The sequence below is a fragment of the Etheostoma spectabile genome, chromosome 20 (genome assembly GCF_008692095.1).
Source record: "Etheostoma spectabile isolate EspeVRDwgs_2016 chromosome 20, UIUC_Espe_1.0, whole genome shotgun sequence".
NCBI classification, from domain to species: domain Eukaryota; kingdom Metazoa; phylum Chordata; class Actinopteri; order Perciformes; family Percidae; genus Etheostoma; species Etheostoma spectabile.
Genome location: NC_045752.1, coordinates 73049 through 97327, shown reverse-complemented (window position 1 = coordinate 97327; position 24279 = coordinate 73049). Strand labels below are relative to the sequence as shown.

General features: G+C 39.4%; 1 protein-coding gene and 1 gene segment (V, D, J or C); both read left to right on the top strand.

Annotated features, from left to right (window-relative positions):
- Positions 1-3333: 3333 nt before the first annotated feature.
- Positions 3334-15995, top strand: LOC116670533 (M1-specific T cell receptor beta chain). The gene is made up of 8 exons (XM_032501109.1): positions 3334-3391; positions 3547-3928; positions 9979-10003; positions 11458-11530; positions 14721-15068; positions 15185-15211; positions 15325-15431; positions 15682-15995. The coding sequence occupies exons 1-8, from the start codon at positions 3349-3351 to the stop codon at positions 15703-15705; spliced, it is 1029 nt and encodes a 342-aa protein (XP_032357000.1). The 5' UTR covers positions 3334-3348; the 3' UTR covers positions 15706-15995.
- Positions 15996-20875: 4880 nt separating this feature from the next.
- Positions 20876-21749, top strand: LOC116670303 (T cell receptor alpha variable 40-like). The segment is given in 2 exon segments: positions 20876-20966; positions 21045-21749. Coding segments are annotated over 2 exon segments (432 nt in total).
- Positions 21750-24279: the final 2530 nt, after the last annotated feature.

The window sequence follows — 24279 nt, the reverse complement described above, 5'->3', positions numbered from 1 at the left end:
GAAATTATACCTAATGTTTGAGCTAGAAAAGCAGAAATTAGAAATTAAGACTAAAATTAAAGGAATGGATGTTGATGGATAATCAGACTGGAATATGTCAACTTTTACTCAATGCTATTTCAAAAACCATTACCAAATGTTATAAAATTGAATAAGACACCCCAAAATTAATGAAAGTAGAGATTTTGTCCAGGGTACAAGCGGCCAAAATGGGTTTCCTCAGGAGGGTGGCTGGCGTCTCCCTTAGATATAGGGTGAGAAGCACAGTCATCCGAGAGGAGCTCGGAGTAGAGCCGCTGCTCCTTCACGTCGAAAGGAGCCAGTTGAGGTGGTTCGGGCATCTGGTAAGGATGCCTCCTGGGCGCCTCCCTAGGGAGGTGTTCCAAGCACGTCCAGCTGGGAGGAGGCCTCGGGGAAGACCCAGGACTAGGTGGAGAGATTATATCTCCAACCTGGTCTCGGGATCCCCCAGTCGGAACTGGTTGATGTGGCTCGGGAAAGGGAAGTTTGGGGTCCCCTGCTGGAGCTGCTGCCCCCGCGACCCGATACCGGATAAGCGGATGAAGATGGATGGATGGATAGAGATTTGTACTTGCCAAAGAGCGTTGTGTAGACTTAGACTTCTCTTTATTAATCTTTTTGGGATGACTCCCGCAAGGAAATTGAAATTCCAGCATCCGTTTTTGCAGGAAATAAATTAAAAGACAGTATAGAGAAAACAAAATAACAGAAATAATAATAATAAACAACAACAACAACAAGGAAGGGTAGTATTTTGGGTAGTTAAAAAGAACATTGATATAGGAAAACGGGTCAATTTGACCCGAGGACAACATGAGGGTTAAGAGAGTTCGAACACCACTTCCCAACCACAAAAGACCCAGGAACAGCCAAGGATGGATCTGACCCATTTGTCAACAAACCAGGTGAATCCAGCATCTCTGTGCAAGAAGAAGATCAACTGCTGGAGATCGCAAATAACGGCGGCCTTAAAAGTATGTTTGAGACAACAACTCTGCTGGTGTTCTGGATGAAAGTCATGACAGAATTTACCCTGAGATCACCACAACACCGCTGAAAACCGTATCGCCATTTCCGACATCCTATCCTAAGCACACAGACAGTTTGGACTTCCATTAGCTTTTTAGGTTTAATTACTAACGTTAACTAGAATTTTGGTTAGCAATAACAATGTTATCTCCTAAAATATACCTACGGCTATAATGACGTAACAGCTGTTATATATTTTAACGGATATTTTCAGGTTTTATTTTGGGGGTCTTTTAAAGTTATTACATGCTGACTTAGCTAGTGGTTAGCCGAATTAGCTGTAAGCTTAACAAATCTTTGATTCCTTTATTCAGTGGTGTGCGGTGGTTTATGGGATGAGTAGTTCCTTTGCTCGATAATGAAAATATGTACAGTCTTATAACTTTGACGTTTTTGGGATTTCCTGTTTGTTTTTTCACTCTAAAATAGAGTTGGGCAATATATGACAACAATAGAAGTGACAGCAACCCAAAAAAAAAAAAGCTCAAGGCTCCAATTGATATAGCGTTATGGTGAGCTAAAATTTTCCTGGACTTGATATTCGTTTTTGTGGTGTATCTGTATCTTATTTTTTAAAGGCATGTTTAAACGTCACCATAGCGACCAGAGCCAGTGAGCGTTAGGGTTAGGGGGCAGAGAGGATGTAATTCATGTTGCGTTGTTGGCCCGATGTTACGAGGACACTGCTAATAAAGTTATATTTACAACATACCACCGTTTTTATGCCAGTTGTATCATTTTGTCCGTGAAAATATAGTCTGACATTTAACGGTCCTTGGCGCTAAAAAGGTTGGGGACCGCTGTTATGGGCTACTCATAGTTTTATATCTCACCAAACCATCAGCATCCAAACCAAATGAATGTCAATTCACAATCTAATTTAATTTAATTCATATATGTCCTTATTAATTGTACTGTATGCTGTTTTTTTGTTTTTCTAAATGGACCTTGAGTCTATTAATAAAAGCTATCTATCCTATGTAATTTCTAATACTACACAGAAAGAAAGAATCAGCAGCCATCGACCACAAAACACCCCCATAACACAATTAAGCAGCAGAGCAAAACGGTTCATGTTAGCTAGCTAGCTCACTAAGCAAACCCCACAGCAGTTAGCTTAGCCGAGCATACAAACACCAAGAAAACAAAGCCTAAACTTCAACTTATGACATACAACGAACAAAGGCTTACCTTCTAGGAAAACGTAGTGACGTCCGGCATCAGCAGTAAAGTCTTTGAGAAGAGGCAACAGCAGACTTCAAGTTCAGACTTCAAGAGGACAACGGTTGATGGTGACCCAGCTAACAGTAGCTACTGAAGCTAGCTAGCAGCTAACAGTGGCGAAAAACGGTCATTACAGCCGTCCTGAGGCGACATAACCGACTGTTGGAAGTAAACTCGCTTATGAAATTTGATAAACTGTAGTAAATGTTTATGGAAGTCTTATTGTAGGTTTAACACACTAAATTAGTCTTTTGTTTGAGGGGTTGGATGGTCAGCACGTTACCATTGAGAAGAGAGTGGGCGGGGCAAATCACGTTCCACCATTGCACTTTACAAGGAAATAACCATGGACAGTTAAAGAAATTGATGCAAAAGTTGGAAAAGCTAGTTTAGTTTTTTGGGCAATTTTTCTTGACAAATAACATATTCATAAAATTGTTAATTTATTGTTTTAGCTACATCCTTTTACTATAAGTAGTTAAGTATAGAGCTACAAATAAGATTAAATAAGATAGAGGAAAATTGTTATGCAGCAGTTGCAGTACAAAGTAGGAAAGACTACAAATGTAAAAAAAAAAAACATGTGAAATATCCAAAAAGGTGCAAATCCCAAATGTGCAAATGCTAAAAAATATCATTACTTTGAATCACTGGTTAATGAAGCAACATTCATATATTATTCAGTTATGTTTCAAGTAATTATACTATTCTTGCGCTACTGCTTGTTATAAATGTATTATTTGAAAACCATTTATACATTCTAGTTCATCTTAAGTAACAAAGAAGCATCACTATAACATAAATACTACCAAAAATACATTATACTCAGTTTGAATGTAGAATTCACACCAATCACGTTGATGTAAATGTTTCAGATGCAGCTCCGCCCTGAAAAAACTAAGTACTGTCCCCCTCAGTCTAAATATAAGACAGAAATCATCTTTCCTGTGCTTATTTCATCGGTGATTGAGAAGAACAGTCAGTCACACATCCCTATCATGTGACCTCACGGTATATTGGTGCTGAACAGAGTGACTTGTGTCTCATTCGGCTGGAAGACGGCTCAAAGCGGACATGTTCATCACACTACTTTATCTGTTGCTTCTTTTCAACTCAGGTGGGTTTTATGTATTAATTCATAATGGATGTGCTAACTTTTGGCTGCTTGAATGATCAAGTTCCAGTCCCATTTGCACAGCATGTATTTCCGTGAATTGAAAGTTTTGTACATTGAGGTGAGACACAATGAAACAATCTTTTCATGTGCTGCAGGTCTCACTGTGGTAGTCCTTCAGTCTGGAGATCAAATGTCCCACCCAGGATTGACAGTGAACTTTGAGTGCAGCATGGGTCCAGGGTTCAGCATGGGCAGCTACACCATGCTCTGGTATCGACAAAACCAGTACGGCGCACTACTGGAGTTCCTCACCAAAGAGTACGACCAAACTGCGGGGCGCTTCCAGTCTTCCCTGGAAACATCCAAGAACAACTTCTCGCTTCAGGTTACTGGGCTGCTCCTGAATGACAGCAGCACCTACTACTGTGCTGCCAGTCACAGTGATGCACACGGACCACACTGTCATACAAATAACAACTGGGGCTGTCACAGGTGGCACACCGACTCCTGCCACCCACAGGAGCTGTGGCTTGGATGGTTTTCATACTAAAATGGTGGAAACATAAAGACGTGATATCATTGATTAGGTCCTGAAAGTAGGGCAAGACACAATTACAAATACTTTCTGACAGGATGAGCCACCTTACTTTAAACTACATTTATAAAAGTAGTCCATCCTAATGGATATTTTCTACCCGACAAAATAAGCTACCCTACTTTTAACTGCTTTTATGGAGAAATGAATATATTCTGAAGATATTTCCTACCTGACAGAATGAGCTAGCATACTTGTAACAATATTTATGTAAGAAGTAGTCCACCTTGGGTTAATATTGGCTTTTTAGGTTATATCCTGTAAGACGTCTTCAATCAGTGGCTGAAATGGGCCAGCACTTCTGATATTTGTCTACATTAGCACACTTACTTCTAATGGTTCTCAACAGTAGTACTCTTTAGATCATGATTTATAAAGAAAAAAAAGCAATTCTATGTATAATCAGACATTCCACGAATGATTTTATAATCACAGTTTTAGACACTGCAATGAGTCGACATTGAGATTGGCAAAGCTCCCTAGATGGAATCCTCGAATAGTCAAATATCATGTATGAGGTACACATATGAATACGTCACGTCACGCAACCGCTAAATTAGGGTATCAACACCTTTTTTGTCATCAGCCATCAAAATGATGTGTAACCATGGTTATATCAATGCTTGCAGATAACACTTTATATTATTAACTGTGATGCCTAACTAATGATTTATCATGACCTCCTCATGCAAAAACTATAAAGCTAGTTCAAATATGTTATGCATCCACGTTTGGCAAACTAAATGTGATAATCAGAGTAGGGCTGCTGGTTATCAAAGATTTTCGGTACTGATAACTTGACTTAGATACCGGTTCCTGAATGATTCTTATTTCTAATATCTATCTTTCTATACACTAATTTAATGGAAATTATTTTTACAAATACAACACACATTAGCCCGTCTTTGAGCATAATGTAGAGTAGAGCAGAGCTGGGCAATATATCAATATTATAGACTTAGACTTATCTTTATTAATCCTTTTGGGATGACTCCCGCAAGGAAATTGAAATTTCCAGCATCCTTTTTTGCAAGAAATACAGTAACAAAAAGACATATTAGAGATAACAATAATAACAGTAATATTAATAATAATAATAATAATAATAATAATTACAATAAGAACATTTGGCTGTAAAAGGACAATAACCATAAATTATCAGTCAAAAGTGTCAGTGCAAGTCCGGGTGCCTATGTGTATGTATGTATGTATGTATGTATGTATGTATGTATGTATGTATGTATGTATGCATGCATGTATGTATGTATGTATGTATGTATGTATTATGTATTGTCCTCTCTGCCCTATTTCCTCCTCCCCCCTAGTGAGGAGTTGTATAGTCTGATGGCGTGAGGGACAAAGGAGTCCTTGAGTCTGTTGGTCCTACACTTGGGAAGGAGCAGCCTTCCACTGAACCGGCTCCTCTGGGTGCTGATGACGGTGTGCAGGGGGTGACTGGCATTATCAGCAATGTCCATTAGTTTGTCCAGTGTCCTCCCTCCTGCCACCGTCACCAGTGAGTCCAGCTTCATGCCAACCACAGAGCCGGCCCGCCTGATCAGTTTATCCAGCCTGGTGATGTCCTTCTTGGATATGCTGCCCCCCCCCAGCACACCACAGTGTAGAAAAGGACACGTGTGACCACAGACTCGTAAAACATCCACAGCAGTTTGCTGCAGATGTTAAAAGACATCAGTCTCCTCAGGGAGTACATCCGGCTCTGTGTCTTCCTGTACAGGTGGCTGCTGTTTGTTGTCCAGTCCAGTTTACTGTCCAGCCACAGCCCGAGGTATTTGTAGGATTGTACCGCCTCCCTCTCAACTCCCTCTAGCAGGACTGGTCGGGGTCATGGTCTGAACCCCTCAAAGTCAATGACCAGCACCTTTGTCTTAGAGGCTTTGAGCTGTAGGCAGTTAGTGTTGACACCAGAGAGATCAATATCTTGATACGAGACTAGATATTGTCTTAGATTTTGGATATTGTAATATTGTAATATGGTATAAGTGTTGTCTTTTCCTGGTTTTAAAGGCATTACAGTAAAGTGATGTAATTCTGAACTTACCAGACTGTTGTAACTGTTCTATTATTTACCTTTACACACTTAGACATTAAATCCACATTAGTGATGATTGTTTATCAAAAATCTTATTGAGCCAATATTTTGTGAAAGCACCATTAGTCAACACTACAATATCGTTGCGATATCGATAATGAGGTATTTGTTCAAAAATATTGTCATATTTGATTTTCTCCACATTGCCCAGCCCTAGTGTGGAGTGTTCCCTGACTCTATATAATAATGCTGGTGATTGACTGTTTACAAACAATCAATCACCAGCCTTATTAGATCGTAGTAGTAGCATGCTGCATACTTATTGGCTCACTGAGGAGATTTACTCAGGTGCTGAAAATTATTGTTGAAAAAAAGGCATTTCTCGAAATTCAATACTATGGAGGCAGTTCGTTTGGTGCCTTAAAAGTATCAAAGTCATGTGCCCAGCCCTAAATAAGAGAGGATAGAAATCAGAAAATTGCAGTAATGATATGAGAACAACAAACTGCTTTTAGCCATCTGAGTTAGTTAGCTTATAAAATGCACCAATCTGAGAAGCCTTTTCTCCATTTCTGGCAATCTATATGCTGAAAATGTCAAGTTTTAAAGAAAATTTAGATAATGCAACAAGGCAGGTCTGCTTGGTTCTTTCGAGAATGATTGTAAAGATTTAAAAAATAATATGTTTGGAGCGTTTCCTCTCTAACTGGGAGGTTTTGGGACCGATTGGTGGGATTGCTGTGGCTGAAGTACACACAGAGATTTAATTCAATTGTATGTTTTATAGTACCAGATCATGACAAGAGTTATCTCAAGACACTTTACAGATAGAGTAGGTCTAGACCACATTCTATAATTTACAAAGACCCAACAATTCCACTAATTCCCACAAGAGCAAGCATTTGGTGCGAAGGAAAAAGAGGAAATGAGAGGAAAAAGTCCCTTTTAAGGAGAAACCTCAGACAGGCTCTGGGTAGGCGGTGTCTGATGGTGCTGGCTGGGGGTGTGGTGATCAGAGGCAATAAGATTCACACAAAAAAAACATAACAAAACTATGACTATAAATAGTGTGTAGTAGTTCATGGTGGGGCAGGGCACTGCAGGGTGTCGCAGGGTGTAACACTGGAGATACACTGGTTAGAACAACGGAGGTTTAACCATGCATCCAGATAACTTAAATAGCTCATGTTAGTGTATTATATAAGTATATATATAAGTTCATTTAATATTGTGTGTGACGTTTACTTTTGCAGGGTGCAAATGTTCCACCAGAACAAGTTCTTTCCTGAGATTATTTAGCAGTCACTGTCTCTGCGTCCTGAGCTTAGCGCCGCCCAAGACCATTGTGATTGGTTTAAAGCAATGCCAACAACCCAGAGTGTTTTTGTTTCTCCCATCCCATAATGTATGTGTGATGAAGCCAGACCTTTAGAGCTGTGGAGATAGGTCTGGCAATGCGAGGCTAACGTCAATGCGACGATAACGTAAGAATTGGGACACCAAGTAAATAAGAATCGGCATCATAAACTTGGCTGGTTCATTGAAGAATGGTACAGGAAGTGCCTCTCCACAGCTCACTGATGATCCTGTAACACCACAAAGCGGATCAGTTCAGATAAGTGAGCAGGTGTTAACATTGGAAGGTTTAAAGACCCCGTACTACATATATTGGCGTGTATAATGAATCATCTGAGTCATTCTGTGCTGATGTCTGCACTTTCCTATAATATTTACTTCTGTGTGCAAGTATATCAAGTTAGCAAGAAGTTAGCATACACTGACCTCTACAGGGTTCATACAGCATTACACTTGGATGTGATGGTATGACTGGCCATCCCTTTTACATACTGTAGAGATACTGTTATTATAATGAGCTATATATTTACAAAGTGGTCAGAATATGGTGCCGTTTGCCTAAAGTAAAAAGAGTAAATATGACGTAGTATAATGCTCTCAGCAAGGCTCAATCAGATATGAAAGGGACAGACTATTCATGTAGTCCCTGTTGTAACTAACTTTTGGGGGGAGAAATAATATCTAAAAGACCCAGCAGCTACAGAACAACATTTGCCTTTATCTGGACGTCAGTCCAATATTCACTTTCCAACAAGGACATTTAATTTAATCAATTTTAATTTGTTTATTAATCCCCATTAGAGAAATTACAATTTACACTCTGTGTACACACTTTGTTAGTAATCACACACAGGCCTGAAATAAACACAAATGCTCAGGACCTATACATGCACTAATGGAGAGATGTCAGAGTGAGTGGGCTGCCAGCTGTACCAGCACCCTGAGCAGTTGGGGGGGGGGGTGCGGTGCCTTGCTCAAGAGCACCTAGCCGTGCCCAGGAGGTACGGCTAGGTACTTTTTGGTCCATATAGGGACTTGAACCAGTGACCCTCCGATTCCCAACCCAACTCCCTACGGACTGAGCTACGGGGGTGCACGGTCACTGAAGGTTTGTATCATGTGGACATGCCAACCGTTGTGTTGTCATTACTTAGAATTCTTAATGGGGGTGGCAAAAACTATGCACTATAGTTTTAAGATAATTTATTTGGCATTTTGGGCCTTTATTAGACAAGACAGCTGAAGACAGGAAAGGGGATGAGAGCAAGGGAATGACATGCAGCAAGAGGACACAGGTCAGATTCGAGGCCCTGGCCGCTGCGGTGAGGACTAAGCCTCTGTACATGGGGTGCATGCTCAACCGGCTCAATCAGGGCTTTTTACTGAAAATAGCTGCCCGCTGCTGGAAACAAGAAAAACTGATAGTGGCACTTTAAAACCAAAGCTTGAGCTTAAAGACACTAAGATTTGTCATACTGTAGAGCTGAGGGGGACCACAGAGTCAGGTAATAAATATTTGTGGATTCATCACGACGAGTGACACGTTAAGCTACATAGTCTCGTTTTACCGGACCTGCCTCCACAGTGCTGTGGGGGAGGGTCTGGCTAGTCCACATGACAATCCGGGATGGGAGATAAACATTCTCTGGTTTATTGGCTTTTCTTTAAACCAATCACAATCGTCTTGGGAAGAGCTAAAAGCCAAATAGGCTCAGGAAATAACTTGTTTTGGTGATACGTGTGTACGTGCAAAAGTTGTTTTAGTCGTCAACAGAAAACTCAGATTGGACAGATAGTCTAGCTAGCTGTCTGGATTTACCCTGCAGAGATCTGAGGACCTGGTTACCATAGTCCTCAGATTGGACAGATAGTCTAGCTAGCTGTCTGGTCTTACCCTGCAGAGATCTAAGAACCAGGTAACCATAGTCCTCAGACTGGACAGATAGTCTGGCTAGCTGTCTGGATTTACCCTGCAGAGATCTGAGGACCAGATAATCATAGGCCTCAGATTGGACAGATAGTCTAGCTAGTTGTCTGGATTTACCCTGCAGAGATATGAGGACCAGGTAACCATAGTCCTCAGACTGGACAGATAGTCTAGCTAGCTGTCTGGATTTACCCTGCAGAGATCTGAGGACCAGGTAACCATAGTCCTCAGATTGGACAGTCTAGCTAGCTGTCTGGATTTACCCTGCAGAGATCTGAGGACCAGGTAACTATAGTCCTCAGATTGGACAGATAGTCTAGCTGGCTGCCTGGATTTACCCTGCAGAGATCTGAGGGGGATAATCCTCAGAAATCTATCGGAGGTTAGAACACCTACATGTCCTGAAAGGACATGGACATCCTGCCAAAATGAGGGACATCCGGCGGAATATCCAGCGGCACCTTATCAGTGTTGGAAAAGAAAAGGAATCAATATAGACTAGGCTACACGTGATTACAGTGTGACGTAGTGAATGTTACTCAGGGAACATGAATGGATAAAGAGGTGTGACCAGCTGAGATGTCCCTCCCTCTGAACAGCTACAAACAAAGAGCAGTTTCCCCTTTTCCTTCCCTCGGTTCCGTTTCTTTTCTTAGCTGTCACAGAAATAGCAGCAGTCAGGTTGGAGTCAGCCAGCCCGAGCTGCACAGCTGCTCTCACACAGAGAGAGATGGAGGCTGAGATATGGAGAGGCTGGCTGGGGGAGGGAGAGGGGAGACAACCAGAGAGACTTCAGGTTTTTGTATGATGCTTTTTCGTCGTGGGGACAGGGGGCCACGGTGATACAAACCCATAGAGCCGCTGTACAAAAACCTCCTGCCATTAACAGCCATTGTGCAGACTGCTACATGCTACCTGGGAAAGCTGGGAGAGATGAAAAATCAATAGTCTGAAGGCAGCGCACTTTGGAATTGTAAAGTACATGTTTATGCAGAAGATCTGCTGGAATTCTTTTGTTTTTAAATTACTTTTAATTCACATGTGCAGCATTGGCATGCTTCTTTCACTCGCCTCGACAAAAACAAACATATTAGCACATTATGAGGCATATCCTGCATGTTTTAACCTCCGTCATCCCCTGGATTATTACACTGTGTCTCAACATGCTGATTATGGGACGTTTTGAGACTTTTTGGTAGAGGAGATATTCAGTGTGACACTGGAACTGAAGCTTACTTTGGAAAGGGAACAAAACTCACTGTTTTGGGTAAGTAGCATCTCTCACTGCTTCACTCCACTGCAACAAACTTACAATAGTAGACATGTTGGTATGAAAGGGAAGGTAAAACTCTTAATATGAATTAGTTGAAATATTGAGCTGAAGACAGAACACTGTGACCTACACTGACCGTGCTTACTTTGGAAAAGGAACCAGACTGACAGTTTTAGGTAAATATTTCAGTTACTTTGTTTTATAATTGTCATATTGCTTTAGAGTCTTAGCATGAATAGTAAAAACGTTCTACAGATAATTCTGGTAGAGAAAGAGTTGAGAGTTTCATGCTCAGTTCTCTGCACTGTGACAATGCGAACGAAGCTTACTTTGGAAAAGGAACCAAACTGAGTGTTTTGGGTAAGTCAAGGACGGTCAAAGCTGAACACATGTAATAAGCTGTACAATGTGTGTGCTTCAATAAGATTTATAATATACTTGGGTCTTCGTAGTTTAAGTTGAGCGCTCAGTGCTTTTTGATATTAAGCCTGAGCGCTGTGCCAATTACGAAGCCTACTTCGGCCAGGGAACTAAACTGACTGTTCTCGGTAAGTAAGACATCAGAAAATCTTCTCACTCATTTTTCTGTAGGAGAAGTTCAAACGTTGGTATAAAGTTCAAAGTTAAAAAAGAAAGAAAGGCAAAGTAAAGCAGCATGTTGGGCTGGTTTGAGCACTGATGGAGTACACCGTGACTCTGGTGGTTATGAAGCTTACTTCGGTGGAGGAACAAAGTTAACTGTTTTAGGTAAGAAATCAAATCAATTGAAAAAAAACCCCACTGTAAATAGAATGTTTCTTACTGTACTTAAGTCTAGTTTACCAAAGAAGCAAAGTAAAAGCAGCATGCTGGGCTGGTTTGAGCACTGATCAGGTGCACTGTGACCCAGACTGCAGAGGCTTACTTTGGTGGAGGAACAAAGTTAACGGTTTTAGGTAAGAAACATATAGTGTATATACAGTGTATGGTAGGAAAATGAGAAGAAATATAAAATGCATTTGAAGTGTAATAATTCTTTAACAAATTTACGGTACTGCACCAACATTTTGAAAGTTAAAGTTAACGCTAAATGTCTTCACATGAATCCACCTGTAAGCAAAGTAAAAACACATAAAAGCCTAACAGGTTTGTTGCTGAGAGAAACGCTTTTACATTGCAAGAAAAGCAGAGTATAGTGCAGGCAAGGAAAATTACATTTATTACAAAACTAGAAACTAAAGAAGCTAAGTAAAAGCAGCATGTTGGGCTGGTTTGAGCACTGATGGAGGACACTGTGACTCTGGTGCTAATGAAGCTTACTTCGGTGGAGGTACAAAGTTAACTGTTTTAGGTAAGAAATCAAATCAAATTGAAAAAATAGCACTGTAATTAGAGTGTTTCTTACTGTACTTAAGTCAAGTTTAACAAGGAAGCAAAGTAAAAGCAGCATGGTTTGAGCACTGATGGAGTACACTGTGACTCTGGTGCAGAGGCTTACTTTGGTGGAGGAACAAAGTTAACTGTTTTAGGTAAGAAATCAAATGCAAATATAAAAATTGTGGCTAATTTTTTAAGAAATGTACAGCACTCTTCTCCAGTGAGTTCCTTTGATTTAGGTGTTGCTCAGTGCTCAGAGCTTTTTGTTCTTAAGTTTTAACGCTGTGTCAGCGCGAAGCCTATTTCGGCCAGGGAACTAGACTCACTGTTCTGGGTAAGTTTACTTGGTAAAAGAGATGGTCCTATTGCATGGGACTGTTTAAACAGCCTTTAGGTATTGGTTTTAAAAAAGGAAAGTTACATTTAGTACAAAACTAAAATAGAAGGTTAAAAGCAGCATGTTATGAGCACTGATCAGATGCACCGTGACTCTGGTGGTGCTGCAGAGGCTTACTTTGGTGGAGGAACAAAGTTAACGGTTTTAGGTAAGAAAACATGACATGTTGGATTTTGTTAAGATGTTTTGGACACTAAAGATACTCCAAGGCTCTAGAGACTCCCAACCACCAATGATAAACCATGATTGAACCCTTTTATACTGCATCACGCTGATTATCGCTGGTTGAAATAATCACACAATAGTCCCAAAAGCATGTGGCTGTTTAAGAGGTGGAAGTTACTAAAGGGAGATCAAACTCTTTAGCAAACTAAAGTAGATTAAAGTCTGTAAATGGCAGAGAAAGAAAGAGAAAGTTGGAATCATTTGAAAGGGGCACAGATGAAGAGAGGCAGTAGGGAGACGTTTTGTTACAGCCGAAGGTCTCTGTGCTCCTACAACGAGGCTTTCTTTGGAGCTGGAACTAAACTCACCGTTTTAGGTGAGAAAACCCGCAATAAAACAGCTCAGGGCCGGACTCTCAGCTTGTTTGTATGCTATGATTATGGGCAATATTAAGAACATGTCTAATAGACATTTGATTTGATGGTAGTGAGCAGAGTGTGCTCATTTATATGTGTGAAATTAATTAATGCAGAAGACAGTTCATGCCAGTAAAAACAATCCTATAGTCTGTGTTTTCCAGTCAAAGGGCTGCAGCTATAAAACATTTGGCTCTACGCCCAGATTAGTACTCTCACAGCCAGTTCTTATCAGCGCTGTCAAACACTGTGTTCCCAGTCAGAGGCTTACTTTGGAGCTGGAACTAAACTCACCGTTTTAGGTAAGGCAGTAGAAATAATTCCATATGTACTGACAGAAATGATCAAACTATCTTCATTGATATCATTGAAAATGGCATCAACCTATGAGTGCTACAAGTTATGTTGTTTTCTTTTTGAATCGCATACTCTTAAATGGATTTAAATCAGCCGTATTATGCTGTCAAGTTTTAATTTAGTCAAAGCATTTCTTCAGGAGTTTTGTGTGCACGGTTTGATTTTCTTTTGAAAAAAAGAGCCCAGTGTCAGCGTACAGCTGTCAGTGGTGAGAGGCTGAGCAGTTTTCCTGTAGCCTCGTATCAGTGTGAACAACTACGATCCTGCTCACTTTGGCAGTGGCACCAGACTGACAGTGTTGGGTAAGAAAATGACCAAAACCATGAGCAGAAATGTTTGTTCCTTAGATTTATTGAACCTAAATCTGCTAACTTATTGTATTGTGAATAGTACATTTGTTTTATTCAGTGGTTGCGGAGTAGGTTTGCTGTCAAAAGGGCCACAGAATATGACAAATTTATTCCCAATGGGATACATCTCTTAAATCACATGACAAAAAGTGCTATAGTTTGGTCCGTGCACTAGACTAGACTGTCGGGATAGTTAATGAATCAGCTCGGAGCTGGGGAATATGGCATTGTGCACTAAAATTTTTCACAACAGCAGACAGTGTCTCATTGGCAAAACAGCAAGAAGTCAAGGAGAAAGAAAACAACTGTGAGACAAAACGTGTGTGAGATAAATGGGGATTGGGATTTCACTGTATGTGTGCTGGTTGGTCAAAACTAAAACTCACAGATCAACAACCAAGCTAGTTCATGTCAGCCGTTGTTTACATGCGAGTCAATGATTCTGCTGTTGGTAAAAGAGCTGTTGGTAAAAGAGACTTCATAAAAACAAACATTTAACCCTTGTGTTGTCTTCACTTTGGGGACCCTCTCGTGTCCCTCGGGTCAAACTGACCCGTGACTTAGTTGTTGTTTTAAAAACAATTCATAATCTATTAACAAATATTGTCTTTATCTCAATTTCAAACACTTGAGATAACATATGTTTAGGGAATACAATCAATCTCTACTAGAACACAATTAGAAATGGAAGTGGGGTTCGTTTTTTTGCCATAAGGTTATAATTCATGTTAAAAATCCACTATGGAAAAAACATAAGTGGTCATATCCAGAATAATTTTCTGAATTGAGTCAGGAATACATGTTTATCACAAAAAATAAGGTAAGGACGTTGACTTTCAGGAAGAAAAAATGTACTAGTACCATTTATCATCTTGTAAACATTTGAAATGGGTCAATTTGACCCGAATACAATACAAGGGTTAAATAAAAGGAAGAGTGGTAATATGAGAACAAAAAACCTGCAACAACCATGTTTCTTTTCTTGCTAGTAGATCTAAAATTGTTCATATTTCACGGTTGATCACGGTTGAGGATTTTTACTGCACATCTTTAATTTAATGATTTATGTCCTTTATCCTTGCAGAACCAGACCATGATATCACCCCACCAACAGTAAAGGTGCTTAAACCTTCAACAAAGGAGTGTAGAAAGCAGACAGACGGAGCGAGGAAGAAGACCATTGTCTGTGTGGCCAGTGGATTCTACCCGGACCATGTCACTGTTGACTGGCAGATCAACGGGGAGACTCAAACCACTGGTGTGGCCACTGATAACGCTGCCCTGCGGGAAGGCAAGACGTACAGAATCACCAGCAGGCTGAGGGTCCCTAGAGAACACTGGTACACACTCGACAAAAACTTCAGCTGCATCGTCAACTTCTACAATGGCAGTGCATCAAGCAATTATACCGGGACAGTTCTGGGTGTTGAAGGTCTGTTGTTTTTGGTTATTTTGGAACTCAGAAATGATCTAATCTGAATCTTTTTGTTTTGGGGGGTAATGATTATCTGTCCCCATCTAATCCATGTCTTATTCTTCTATCATCAGGTGAGGAAAAAGGCGGCATGACAAGAGGTAAACATCACTCTGGGATTAGTGTCTGCTTTCCTTGTGTGATCTCCACAAAGTGCACCGGCTGTTTTCTCTTCATGTCACTGACTGTTTGTACATGTTTGAACTTTCTGCAGAGGATTATTTGAAGATCTCCCAGACGGCCAAACTCTCCTACGGTCTTCTAATCATCAAGAGCAGCCTCTATGGAGCCTTTGTGGCCTTTTTGGTGTGGAAGCTTCAGGTTTGTTGACATAAAAAATTAGGCTCTGTATGTACTGTATGTAGGTACATATGTATGTATGTATGTATGCATGTACTATATGTATGTATGTACATACGTATGCATGTATGCATGTACTATATGTATGTATGTATGTATGCATGTACTGTATGTATGTATGTATGTATGTATGCACATATGTATGCACATACATATGTATGTATGTAATATGTGACCTAACTTTTGACATTGTCTTTTCTGTCTTTTGCAGAGTTCAGCTGGAAAACGGAACTAAGAGCTGAGGTCTGAACCAAAACAATCCTGATCTTGGTTTCTTTAAATAAAATGTGTAGAAAATATTATATAGTTATATTTCCACAACTGTGTATCTCACAACATATTTGCATTCATATATAAATAAGCCAACCAAATTTTACTAACCAATAGAGGAGCATATTCTTATTACTTTTAAAGCCAAAATTGGCATGGAAGTAAGTTTGATGTAGATTATTTAATAATCACTTGTATGTTGGTTGTGAACTGTTTGATGCTTAATTTTCAACTCAATAAAAGTACGTCAGAGGATTTTTTCAATCATGTTTCATTTTTCCTTTAAACTTTTGCTCCAAGTGACTGCTAAAAGACCAAATGACTTGACTTTGACAAGCCATCCTAAAAATAAAGATTACATAGTACCAAACATCACTTTATCCACAGACTGTCAGGTATTTTTAGCATCTTTTGAGAAATCAGTCATTTATCAGCTATGTTGAAACATCTCAGCTCAGGGAAACTTCATCAGCAGGTTCATTTGGGTCTTAACATTTTCCATTAAACAAACTGAAAGGTGACTAAAGTCTCTCCAGCAACATTTGATATGATTACATTCCATCAACCAAAGCATTTTATTCTTTGTAAGAAATCATTTGAACTTGTTATATTTACAGTCACGCTTTGTGTCTAAACTTTCGAACTCATATCTATCTTTTTTCACTTTACACGAGTGAGAAGCTTACGACGGCTTACATTCTCTACCTGAATAAAGCAGTTCTTCCTTTAGTTCAAACGGCGTCAGTAGGAGAGTAAATGGGAGAGTGTGAGTCGGCCACATAACAACAGGAAACCAACGTTCTAGTCTGTGTACAGAATAAGGTCAGAGCTGTTGTTAGGGTTGGGGGGGGTGTTGAAAGCGAGCAGAGGAGCAGAGAGCGAGAGCAGAGGAGAGGATGTGGTCACAGAGCAGCCTGTAGAGTCTCCTCGCTGCTGGGAAACGATGAAGGTGCAACCTTCCTCTTCACCACAACCTCCGGCTGCAGAGTGCAGCTGCACCTCTGCACCAACGCCCCGCACTGCAAGGCTCCGAGCAAACAGCTGGAAAAACGGGCATTTCTGGGTCAACAGAAGCTACGCAAACACACTCAATGGTGTCCTGGGGCAGAAATACATTTGTATGGTTTTATGTTGCAGTTGATAAGAGATATAAAATCAATGCTGTTGCCATAGATATAAAACAATAGACAGTGACATGTAATTTGGTATGGAACCTTATGGCGGCCATCTTACCTGGGTTAAGTTTTAGACTTCCTGCAGTTGGAACCTATGGTGAAAAAGGCTCATGCTGTCTATATAATGAAACATTTTTCTACCAATTCACCACTTCTGTTTTTTATTCAAAGTATTGATTGAAAGACAACTTTCCAACTTCAAAAACAAAAAGACTTTTAGTTGAATTTGAATTATTATATCTCCAAGAGATCAAATAATGCATTAAATGTGATCTCATAACTGTGCATTTATATTGCAGATGTTTTGTTTTTTTTCCCCCTAAATGTAATCACTGTCTTTTATATTCATGATTGTTGCAGTCACAGACTAATGACAATTATCACCAGTAATGAATAAATCATCATCAAGTGTTTCATTGTAACCTTCTTCAAATAATCTGCATGTGAATCAATATCTACAGTAAGAGAATATATGATTATATTTGAAGCATGGCCATTGGATAAATGCTTCGGTCTAAACGGTTTTCCAGCCAAATTTAGATTTTGTCATCAGTAAAGACCCCTGCGGGACCAAAAACACTTTCTATTGTCTCTATTTGTTTCCTTTACAGAAAACATGTTTGTGCTCAATCGGGCGACATAAACAGGAAACAGGATGTCTGAGAGCACACCAGAACCAGGGTGCATCTGCCATCTGGGACCCAGATCATCACATCTCCTCCTGCAAACCCTGATCTGTAGAAGTTGTTCTTGTTTTCCATCTGTTTGTCAAAAAACACAATTTCACACTCTGTGTTATCTGTAAAACCGGAAGGAAAAAAAGAAGCAAAAACACCAGTACATTTTAAGACTTATCACCTTTTTGGTTCATAATTTTAAATCATTGCAAATAGGGGCGGCCTCGAGCTCGCCCCGTGTAGGCTGAGTCCTGCAGCGGACCTGGGTTAGAATCCAGAATTTTAAGGAGGGTCTTGCAAGCAACCATGTGATGATACAGTATATCAATAAAATGACTGAAAACCTGAATAGTATAATAATTTTGTCACATTATAAAAGATTCTAAGGTTGAAAACCTCTTTCTCGTACAGGCCAAAAGTTAGGACACACCTTCTCATTCAATGCGTTTCCTTTATTTTCATTGCTATTTACATTGTAGATTATCACTGAAGGTGATATATAAATAGTCATGAAAATAAAGGAAACACATTGAATGAGAAAGTGTGTCCAATATATACATATATATATACACACACACACACACACACACACACACACACACACACACACACACACACACACACACACATATATATGTATACACTTGCACACCGTGTGCATGCATTATTAGCGGTGGCTAACCTTTGTGTTGTCCTTCCAACTAAAGAAATGTACACTTTTTTCAACATTTATTTCCCCTAGGCTTCTGGCACTTTTTGTTGAAGTTAAAAAAATTTTTTTAAAGTTTTTTCAATATTTTTTTTGCTTTTTGACATTGTGTTGCATTTTTCAACAGTTTCTTTCTACGTTTTTGACCCTTTTTTCAACATTTTCTTTTTTACATCTGATGCTTTTTTCACATTACTACCAACTGATTCAAGTTTTACACTTATTCTTGGAATTCAGGGTGAATAAACCTAATTTTTTAAGTTTAAAAAGCAGAAATATGCTTTAAATTTGGAATAAAACACCCAAAATCCAACGAAAGTAGTGTACAGATCCTTCATGTTACTAGAGAAGAGAGTTACATGGAACCATCCATTTTAATTTCTGGTACTTTGGCTGAAAGAAAACCACATTTCAAATTTTACCCAAAGATAACAGGCAGGTTAATAGCAAAAGCGGGAAAAAAAAACCTGAAACGGCAAACATGCCTCTCTTGTTATTTAGAGTTACCACGCATGCATTTTAAGAAGTTTAAATAAAAGTTGTGTAACATCAATATGAACTGATTTAACTGAACCAATAACCTTAGGTACAGTAGAGTGAAACGGATTAAACTACAACAATGACAGGAGATGGAGGAGATTTGATGAACTATTTTCAGTGGTAGGGTTACGTACTACGTCGCTAGCCTAGCTCAGCACGGATCCTGGAGGGAACCGGTTCCATCTAGCCTACTGCCCCCATTAATAACGCCAACAGCTTCCTATTTACAGGTTGGGATTTGTATAGTCACAGCGTGCAGTAATAACAAGGTCACATGAAACACAGCCATCTTTACAGGTGTCCTGAAGACTAAAATAACATAAAAAATGGGTTTTCCAAACCGCGGTCTACCATGAAAACGATAACTGGCCCATGCCTAGTGTGGTACAATGCTCACAACACCAGAAGTCAGAAGTTTTCTAAAGGATGAAAACTGGAGAAAGTTTTGACATCTTTCCTACGTTGTTAACACTGGCAGGGCCTTGGTTTTATACAGTCTATGAGTGGCAGGCTCAGCTCTTCACTGGGACTTTGCACACCTTTATTCCATCTAACCTTGATTGCAACTGTCTTTATACTTGGCTGAAGAGTGTCAGCAAGTTGACACGCACAAATATATATTAAAATATATAGATAATGGAGAAGCTTAGCTGAAGTTCTAATTCCCTGAGGTGCTGTTCCACAGGTAGAGTAATTGACGCACTTTAAGTCCAAGTCATATTTGCAGTTAAAACCGTTGGTTCCATATATTTACATGAGATCTTAGTTGGGTTTGATGACAAATCCCTGCTTGGATGTATGGCTATGTAGTGTTGTGGTGTTGGTGTGTTGGTGTGCGTGTGTGTGCTTCAGAGTGTCCGGGTGCCATCTGCTGGATAAACCTGCAACACAGACGACAGTCACAGCAATAAAACCCAATCAGGGTCCAGACCAGGCAAGTTGATTTCAAGTACTAGGCGCAATCAGATCACAATCAGACATAAGACGCCACTTACTATGGCATACTTAAAAACTGCATATGGAGTCTACACCTGTAAATGTAAATAAAATATTCTGCAGGTCATTTCCAGAGGCTAAGACACTGAATTGTCTATTAGAGGTTGTTTTTTTTCTTCATATATTAAAGAGCTGATTTTAAAGACAAATCAAGCGTGCATTTTAAGTTTCTCAATCGTTTTACATGTTATATTTATATATTTTATTAGGAGAACACTTGTTATGTATGGTCAAACTTCACAAAGCTTTCACACCAGCAGGTGGAGGCATACTTCAACAAATACAACGGGGATAACACCATGCACTCTGAGAGACAGTATCAACCCAGTGCTAATGAAGTTAGCTGTGATGTAGATCAGTGTTTCTTGAACTTTTTTTTGTTTTGTTTTGTATATTGTACTTATTGTATTAAGTTGCTTTTTTAAGCCAAGTATGCCCAAAACATTTTTGGTAAAAAAAAAAAAAAATCTGTATAAAATAGGAACAATATGCAGTTTCTGGAGGGGGGGGGGGGGGTTATTGCAGCTTTGTAGTCTACCGGTTTCATTTTTTTCATTTTTCTTTCTTATCTACTTTCAATAAGATCACTTGTCCTATTTTGGAAGGTGGGAGCATCCTGCACTGTGCAGTGTATCCATCTTTGCGTGTACTTGTTTGTCACTCCTTAACATTATTATTTTTTTTTTCTTAAACGCCACGATGGGAGTCAGTGTGTTACCGTAGCAGCAAAACATACCACTAACACATCTACATTTGGAATATCTTCAAATGCCTAAAAAAGCGGAACAATACAACGCCGGCAGTGATAAATTCACTAAACGACTGCCTTTTAAAAACAAAAATTACACTTTATTGTAGCATAGTTGTTTTAGGAATTATGCGTGACATATTTTTAAATGAGCATTTTAAAAAAAACATGTCACGTACCCCCTTGTAGTACTCCAAAGTACCCCTAAGGGTACACGTACCCCCATTTGAGAACTACTGATGTAGATAACAGACCCCTCCCCTGTTCTGATGACGTCACAGTGACATGATTTCTTCTTCAGGACCTGAACAGAATACTAACAGACCGTCAAGATGTCAACGCTCTTCATGGTTTGCTTCCTTTATCTGCCATGTATTAAGGGTGAGAGAAAATACAGCAAACAAAGTAAAAGGTTGTGTAATGACTTTAGTTTCTAAAATGTTTTGTTCCCCCCCACAGGTGCCTCTAATACCAACAGTGTCATCCAAACGCCTCCTTTCATCATTAAGAGAACCGGTGAATCGGTTTCCAGTGAGATCAACTGTTCACACAGCATGACAGGCTATGATCGAATTCTGTGGTACAAACAAGACGAGCAGAAAGCTCTAAAGCTCCTGGGATATCTGAATGTGATGCACCCATACCCCGAGGACGACGTGAAAGGAAAAATCAGCTTTGACGGAGATGGCCGTAAACATTCCGACATCACTGTTTCTGGTCTGTCATTAAATGACAACGGTGTGTATTTCTGTGCTGCTAGTCGGCACAGTGCTGCAGATTCCCCTCACGTCAACACAAAAACTCTTATCTGTCTGCAGAGAGACAACATGTTGAGTCTCTAGAACACCTGCAGCTTTGAAGATTACATATTACTGTTAAGACACAAGTGTGACCCACTCTAAGGATAAAACTACTGCCAACACACAGTCATTGTGTCACTGTGTGAAATTGTAGATTGTTTAAGTATTTCAATATTACAATTGTGGATTATTGTTGGGTTCAGGTTCAGGAGGATCTGAAAGGAAGTCCCAGAACACAAATGATGTCCCCAAAGGAAAACATTGTTAACATTGTTATCTAATAAGACACATTTCAATGTTTCTGTCATCTTACTTTAATTGTATTGCTGCATGATGCAATTCTCATGTCCAATTTATATAATAAAATATTGATACTTGGCGTCCATGTACCGATACGCTATTGCCACAAACAAATATTGCAATACTGTGCTGTTTCGATTTGTCCCTAAATTCTAGTTTTAGGTAATAAACAGTGAAAAAAAAAAGAATAAAAAAATCGATAAAATCATAGTATTGCGATATTTTCAGTGGCAATAATGGATTGGTAAACAAGTGCCAAGTATGGATCTTTTATTATATATGTGATGGTCAGTTTGTCTGCTTGACAATCCAATTTTGCAGCAATAAAATTAAAGTGATATGAACAAACAGAAATGTATCTTTTTAGATAAAAACAGATGTTGACATAGTTTCCTTCTAGGGACATGATTTGAAATTAAGAAAAATTAGAAGTTGGAAAAATGGTCATGAATTGCAATATATTGCAGAATATTGCAATAATGTTTAAAATCGCAATTATTTGGGATGGTGATTGCAAAAAATTAAATTTTACGTGTATGGAAAATGGATTCTACTTTGCATCTGGAAAGACTGGATTTTATAATAAAGACAGAGGGGACAAGTTTGACAAGACATGGGACCCGATACTAAATCACCTTAAAAATGTGAACCCATAGACGTTGACTATTTTATAAAACCTCACTGTGCAAATTAGTATGTGATTTGTAGATGTAAAATTCATTTAACTTTATTACCTTAAGATGATTTTGTTTGTAGTATCCATCCTAACTATGACCATGGAATATTGTTGTTATCCAAGATGTGCTGTGTTCTATATGTTCAGTATATTTAGTGTATATTCCCTCTCTCTCTTCTTTCCTTATTCTTTTTCTTGAAAATCGCAATGTATCATGATGATATCGTATTGGGAGGTGTCTGGTGATTCCCACCCCTAATAAACAGAGTTTTTAAATAATTTTACTGCACTTTTTAGTTAGGTCAGTCCAACTTGAATCTAGTGTTATCAGTACCACTGAGAAGCTGAAGAGTCTAGTTGGTCTTGTCTTTATCTCCAACTAGACTCTTCAGTTTCCCAGTGGGACTGATCAGTATGCGAGTGAAAGTGTGTAATGTACTGTAGGGGGATCCCCGTACCACTTATACCACCATCTATACGTTGTACTTTGACACAGCTAACAGGATGACATCACACATACAGTGACACTCCCACCTGCAGCTTTACGTATCAACCATATGAGACTCTGGTAGCTCTTGTCCTGCAGAACATGGATAATCTCATCATTAAACAGAGCCTGCTCACATTGTCAGTCCTTGTACTGTGGACTACAAGTAACCTACAATCAAAATCCACACATTTAAGTACACTTATTTTCATGTTTTTGCTGCAGATGTGAGGTCAGAGATTATGAGTACAATCCAAAAACAAAAGTTCACTATGGTACCCTTTTATTGTTAAGGTTCAACTGATGGCAGTGAAGTCACCTAGACCTCCATACTTTGGAGATCAGCACAACAATACACCGCAGCCACACCAACGTTTCTTAGTACTGTCAGATTTACTGGTACAGACAGCTACCAAAATAAATAATTAAACTAATCGTGTTCACAACAATCAACGCCATCAACAAAGATCATGATTTTGGAGTTTTCAGCAAAGAGAAATTCTCAGCCACCAATCCTGACGCTGAGAGTGGGACATTCACAGTGAATAATCTGGAGCCTGAAGATAAAGGCGTGTGTGGGGCTCGAAGGTTTGGGCACCCCAGGTAAAGATTTGTAATAATGTGCATAAAGAAGCCAAGAAAAGATAGAAAAACCTCCAAAAGGCATCAAATGACAGATTAGACATTTGTATAATATGTCACAAAAAGTTAGATTTTATTTCCATCATTTACTAAATAACAGAAAACAAAAAACGGCAACTGTAAAAGTTTGGGCACCCTGCAGTTGATACCTTTGTGCTGCCCCCCCTTGGCAAGTATCACAGCTTGGAAACGCTTCTTGTAGCCAGCTGAGAGTCTTTTGATTCTCGTTTGAGGTATCTTCTGCCCATTCTTCCTTCCACAAGTCTTCCAGTTCTTTGAGATTTCTGGGCTGTCTGTCACACACTGCTCTTTTAAGGTCTAACCATGGATTTTCAATTATGTTGAGGTCAGGAGATTGTGAAGGCCATCAGGCTTGTCTATATGTTCATTTGCAAACTACAAACTGTAGACCATATCTGTACAAGTATCTCTTTATAGTGGAATGGTGTAGTACAACTCCAGTGTCTCCAGGTCTTTCTGGATGGATTGGGCAGTCAAACATGGGTCTGGACTTGCTTTTCTCCCAATCCTGTGAACTGTTCTGTCTGATATTTTTCTTGGTCTTCCAGACCTTGCTTTAACTTCCACTGTTCCTGATGACGGACATTTCTTAATTACATTCCAAACAGAAGATATGGCATCTGAAAATGCTTTGCTTTATTCTTATAGCCTTCTCCTGCTTTGTGAGCGTCAACTATTTTCAGTTTCAGTTTTCTAGACAACTGCTTAGAAGAACCCATGGTGCTGATTGTTGGGGGGGGTCTAGTTTAAATGATGGAAATAAAATCT